General features: G+C 35.8%; 2 protein-coding genes across 3 annotated transcripts in view; one reads left to right on the top strand and one right to left on the bottom strand.

Moving 5' to 3' along the window:
• The window catches only part of F13b (coagulation factor XIII B chain), a 186,436-nt gene that overhangs the window by 9,406 nt on the left and 171,313 nt on the right, over positions 1–5,717 (bottom strand). For both annotated transcript variants that reach the window (XM_031384240.1, XM_031384247.1), the window contains 3 exons: positions 5,191–5,373; positions 2,242–2,442; positions 1,365–1,547 (listed from right to left, as the gene is read on the bottom strand). In XM_031384240.1, the coding sequence (XP_031240100.1) occupies positions 1,365–1,547; positions 2,242–2,442; positions 5,191–5,373 (567 nt within the window). The remainder of the gene's footprint in view (positions 1–1,364; positions 1,548–2,241; positions 2,443–5,190; positions 5,374–5,717) is intronic.
• LOC116069714 (complement factor H-related protein 2-like) overlaps positions 1–5,717 on the top strand; it is a 187,601-nt gene that overhangs the window by 156,017 nt on the left and 25,867 nt on the right. The window lies entirely within an intron of this gene.

Here is a 5,717-nt window from a genome sequence, read left to right as displayed (position 1 = left end):
GGAGCAGAGACTGAAGGAAGGGCAAGCCAGCCTAAATATAGCTACCTCCTGAGAGGCTCTGACAGTACTTGACTAATATAGACGTAGAGGCTCAGAGCCATCCAGCGAACTGAGTACAGGGTCCCCAGTGAAGGAGTTAGAGAAAGGACCAAAGGAGCTGAGGGGTTTGCAGCCCCTTAGGACGAACAACAATATGAACTAACTAGTACCCTCAGAGCTCCCTGGGTCTCAACCACCAACCAAGTACTGCACATGGAGGGTTCTGATTGTTCTGGCAGCATTTGTATAGTAGAGGATTGCAAATTCAATCATCAATAGGAGGAGAGGACCTTGGCCCTGTGAAGGTTCTTTGCCCCAGTGTAGGGGAATGCCAGGGCCAATAAGTGGGAGAGGGTGGGGTGGCAGGCATGGGGAGGGGGGAGGCAACAGGGGTTTGTTTTTGTTTGTTTCTTTTTTTTTTTTTTGGAGGGGAAACTGGGAAAGGAGAAATTTTCATGTAAATAAAGAAAATATCTAATAAAAAAAAGAAAAAATGTAAATAAAAAATAAATTTCAAAGTTAGGTCTATGAAATGGGAAAGTGGGCACAAAGACAGTTAAAAAAGTATTTCATTGTTAAATGAGTTCTATCTTGAAATCACATAGGGCAGCCATCATCCATATTTTAACTGCTTGGATTTTTATGCATCTAAGAAAAACAAATCACCATACAAAAAAAATCAAAAGAATTAAAATGAGAAAAGAATTTAAATGTACAAAGAATTCACAGTATGTCTCTTAATAACTGATATTAAGACACATACTATGAACCCTTGGCTTCTGAGATCCATTATGAAGCCATTCATTTATGATGTCATTCCTTTATGAAGTCATTCCTTTACTCTCCAGGCCTCTGGGACACTTGCACATTGTCTTCTTCCACATGCTGGATTAGTGAGCTGTGCCCTCTAATTCTATATGTAGTTTAAGGCCTGGAGATATTATTAGCATTATTTTTGTCTGACAAACTTTTTAATTTTTTTAATGATCAATTCAGCTATTTGATAATTCCATACATGTATATAATGTGTTCTGAATACTCTATATTATACTATAGTTTCAGCCACACTAAATAATTTCTGTATGACATTATGGGTTATTCATCTTAAAACCTAACATAAAATTCATATGTAATGGATAGTTTGTACTTAATAAACATTTGAAGAGTAAGCACACTATAGTTATTCATAATTCAGAGAGAGGAAAACCGGAAGCCTGGGCTTAAATAGGAGCATCAATAAAAAAAGTAAAGAAAGCTAAGTGTTATCTCAATATCACGTCATTTCTCAATGGCACAGTGAAAGAAGGGTGTTTAGCAGCACATACCTAGACACGATGGTGGTGTAGTCCATGCTCCGTCTACACAATAGGCATCCCGAGATCCTTGTAGGAAATGATTTTCAAAACACTGGTATTCTACTGAGGAGCCATTCTCATAGATGCTGGCTGCTGAACTGACGACACCTCCATTCCTTATCACTGGAGGAGATGCACACATCCCTTTAGATTCTGAAAAAACAAGATTTTACAGAATAGAACAATTGCTATGATGAACTTTCGGTTTTTGGTGTTTGCTACAGAAATAAAATGAGATGTTTCACTGACTTACAAGTATTAAGGCAATTAACTATTTCTCATACTGAATTAATTGGCCAATAAATACCATACTATTAGTGAATGATCATAGTTAGGATTTCATGCTGTAAAACCTGAATGCACATTTACAACTAGCAAAACCTTGACAAAATTATTTAATATTTTCCTTTTCCCTTTCAGTCAAACCAAAGATGAAAATGTATAAACATTTATTTGCCCTAAATCATATGCCTTCCAAATGTATTAATATGCAATATTAATACATATCTTTCTTTTCTCTTATTAAAAGAAACAGCCGCTAGATCTACGGAATAAATAAAATCTCTCACATTATGCTCTAAACCCATTCTTAAGCCAAAGGATCCCAGCAAATCCTGAATAAATGAAGGCTTTAGAGGACTTCTGCATGGGGGAAATCAGCCTCTGACAAGCTGGGGTTATTTATGAAATCTGCCCATTTTCCCATCACAATTATTCTTTTAGTGTAAACTGTCAGTATGATCTTCCTTTGTGAACACATATGCTGACTGGAAGCAAAGAACTAAATTATTTCCAACTGTTATCAGAAGACCGCAGGTACTGAGCATGTCCAACATTATTCCTTTACCTCTTCTAACACACACGGGGTATCTCACATCGCCTCTATTGCACTGCACGGATACCTCAGACAGTGGGGTCGATGGTGACAAATTATATCCCTGTTTACACACAAAATCTATTAGGTCTCCATGTAAAATCTTGCCCTCATATTTCCACTTCAACTGTATGTTATTCCTGTTCATGTGATCCACATCAATAGTGCATGGCTCTGAAAAACAAAAATGATCTTTTAAAGTCATCAGTAATCTGACAAGTATGTAATACATTTTTTAAATACATATTATAGTAGTCACCAAAAGTATACATTTGACGTTCATCATTATTAGAAATCACACATCCATGTTAGATGAAGAAGTAATGTGTAGAGACACAGACAGGAACTGAGGCATATTTTTATGCAGACCACAACATCAAGGACTCACATGGCTCCAGGTTTCAGGAAGTAGGCAAAAACAGGAACCCCTGGGACAAAAGGAATCACTTACTTTCTATAAATTTTTCCCCAGGCTGTGGATACTTTCAGGTAATATCTATGTTTACTACTGGGGATGCTGACGAGGAGTTTGGCCTTGGAGGCACTTACCTGGGAGCCCTTAGATAGGATGCATGTATGTAACTTAAAGATGATTTGGGGATTTGGGAAAGAAAGATGTCACTTCTACATCTGCAGGAGATAGACACCAAGCCACAGGAGAGGCATGGCCAGATCTCCTTTGTGAAGGCAACAGAGGGGGAAAGAACTGGGCTTGCTTTCCTGCCTTAGCAAGAGCCTTCTTTGTCTCTTTGTCAAGGTTCAGGCCACAAACTTCCTCAATCTGGTCTTAAAGCACAGGCCCATGATACGACAATATAGATAGTAAAATAGATACTTTATGACTTCTAAATTAATTAACTATATATTTCTTATTTTCATGATGATATGGATTTAAACCAAATAGTTTTCAAAATCAAAATATTATTCCAAGTCATGAACAAGCAATGTGAACAAAAATTTTAAATTAACTAATGACCTTGAAACAGAAAGTGCATTTAATTTATAAATGCTTACAGAGAACCTGGCATTCATTACACACCTAGCTATAAGAACTCACAGAGCTTTTGCTGCAACAGAAGCTCCCATGGTAAATCATAGATAAAATAAATACATAAAGTGTTGTGATTTGTGATCACCATACAGCTGCACTTAAGTTAAAGGGCAGAAGAGGAGTGTAGAGGAAGGTTTGTCATAAAAGCTGAAGGAAGGGAGTGTGCCCTTTTAAGTAAAATGATTCTAGGAAACCTAAAAGAGAAGCACACTTGATAATGGTTGTTAAGGATTGAATCTGGTCTTTTTCCGATATTGGGGGGCAATCAATATAAAGGTCGTCTGGAGGTGAAATCTTGGCAAAGATAAAGAAAGCAGTATGGCTGAAGCATTATGAGAATGAGGAGATGAGCAGGGAGAGGCTGGAGAGACTCATGTCTGAATACTGATTGAGATGGAAAACTGAGCCCCTTACACAGTTGTTTGAACCTGCGGTGGAAGAACTACTGAGTCTAAGAGATAATGAGCTGCTCATGCTCTCTCTCGCATTGTACCCTGCCAACAAAAGTGACCTTCACTCAGCATATGCTTTGATTCATTACTGTCAGGTCAGAATGTCTTATGGCCATTGTTCCAGGAACAGGATGGAATTTCTTTAAATCTTGCAATGCCTTAGGAAGTTGTTTCACTGCTATTTTAATCTAAGCTCTGTCCTCAGACTACATTTCAGTTCAACAAAATATCAGTCACATCACCAAGAACCTAATATCAAAGCATTTATGACAACGTAATAGTAACAGAGAGATTGTAGTTGACCATGTATTTGATTTGATGGGTATAGCATTCTCAAAATGACTTGAAGTATAGAGACCACAAAGGCTAATACTGAAGGTGTCTATGTTTTAAAACAGTATAAATAAAAATAAAATCAAGAAAAATATTTCTAATCTTATGTGATGCTCAAAGATTTATATACATTACGCTTCTATAGCGCACGTGAAAGTAGAAAATGAAAACAAACCTATATACATTTAGAAAACTGAAAGCTGCCCAAGTTATACTTAAATGAAACAAATTAAAATTACTTCAGTTGACAAAGCTTAAGAAAACTGGGAATGTTATAAACCAAAATTAAATATCTGAAGAATGAGTCTATTTAAGAAAAAAATAAAATTTCAGATGTGTGGTCTCGAAATACCAAGTCAGGAACACTGGGGAAAAAAATTGTAAGAAAATAAAAATAGGAGAAAAATAAATGTAATTAACTTTTTAAAGAAAAAAATGAAATTCTAAGTACAAAATTATTTTGTTACAAAATGCATTAGTTATTATGTAAAAATGTCAAACATTAAATATGTCAAGGAAATGATTATTTAAATTGTGGTATACAAAGACTATGGAATATTATGCAGACATGAAAATATCAAACCTAAAATATAAAATGTAGATTTATACAATATTTTAAGTGGAGAAAACATGTCCCCCACACAACAGACAACACGTTTACACTGTGTTCATGCTTGTGCACGACACTATTGTGGTATGAAACCATCTAAGATTATCAACGATATTTAGTTCAAATGAGGTTATGAAATGTAGCAAAGGTGACCATTTGGCTGCAGAAGAAATTGGGTGAAAGTCATCAGCAATGTTCATTGCAAGCTAAGATAGGGAGTATTACAGAGAAAACATGCATCTAGGCATAACACTGCACATAAAAGAACAGGTTACACATTTAAACACTCATAATGTCATTGGATTGTCCACTATGTCTAAAAATATCCAATTATGTGATACTTACCCTTTTTACAAAAAAATTAACTACAAAAAATGTAGATTTATACTAGGATGCAACAGGTCTCCTAATTAAATCAGAGGAAAAATGTGTAAATGTACACATATATAAATTCAATAATGTGTTCTCTTTCTTACCCAAGCAGACTGGTGGAGATGACCACGCTCCTTGTTCACAGCGAGATGTTTCCGATCCCTTCAATAAGTAATACTCATTGCATCTGTACTCCACTGAAGATCCTGTTGTGTAACTTGCCAGTAACCCATCAACAACCACACCGTTTGCTATGTCAGGAGGAGGCTTACAATTCTCAATATTTTCTAAGAAAAGGGATTGTTTGGAAATTTAATAAACTTTCATCAATACAGTGAGACAGCTATCCAAAACATGGCATGTCAACATTTGTACTATCACTTGGGACAATTGTTTCTAAGTTAATCAAAACTGAAAAGTTTTTAGCTTAAGTATTTTTAAAAAAAATGCATCTTGAAAATCAACAACAAAATTGTGTATGTTTCTTCTTTTTTGGTAGTAAAGTTGCAGTGATAAGGAGGTTCTCTTCTTTGAATATTTTTTATTGGATATTTTCTTTATTTACATTTCAAATGTTAACCTCTTTCCCGGATCCCCCACACACCCAGGAAAAAGCCTATCCCACCCACCC

Source organism: Mastomys coucha, unplaced genomic scaffold (assembly GCF_008632895.1).
Source record: "Mastomys coucha isolate ucsf_1 unplaced genomic scaffold, UCSF_Mcou_1 pScaffold1, whole genome shotgun sequence".
NCBI classification, from domain to species: Eukaryota; Metazoa; Chordata; class Mammalia; order Rodentia; family Muridae; genus Mastomys; species Mastomys coucha.
The sequence above is the reverse complement of the archived record's forward strand: the minus strand, read 5'-3'. Positions and strand labels throughout refer to the sequence as shown.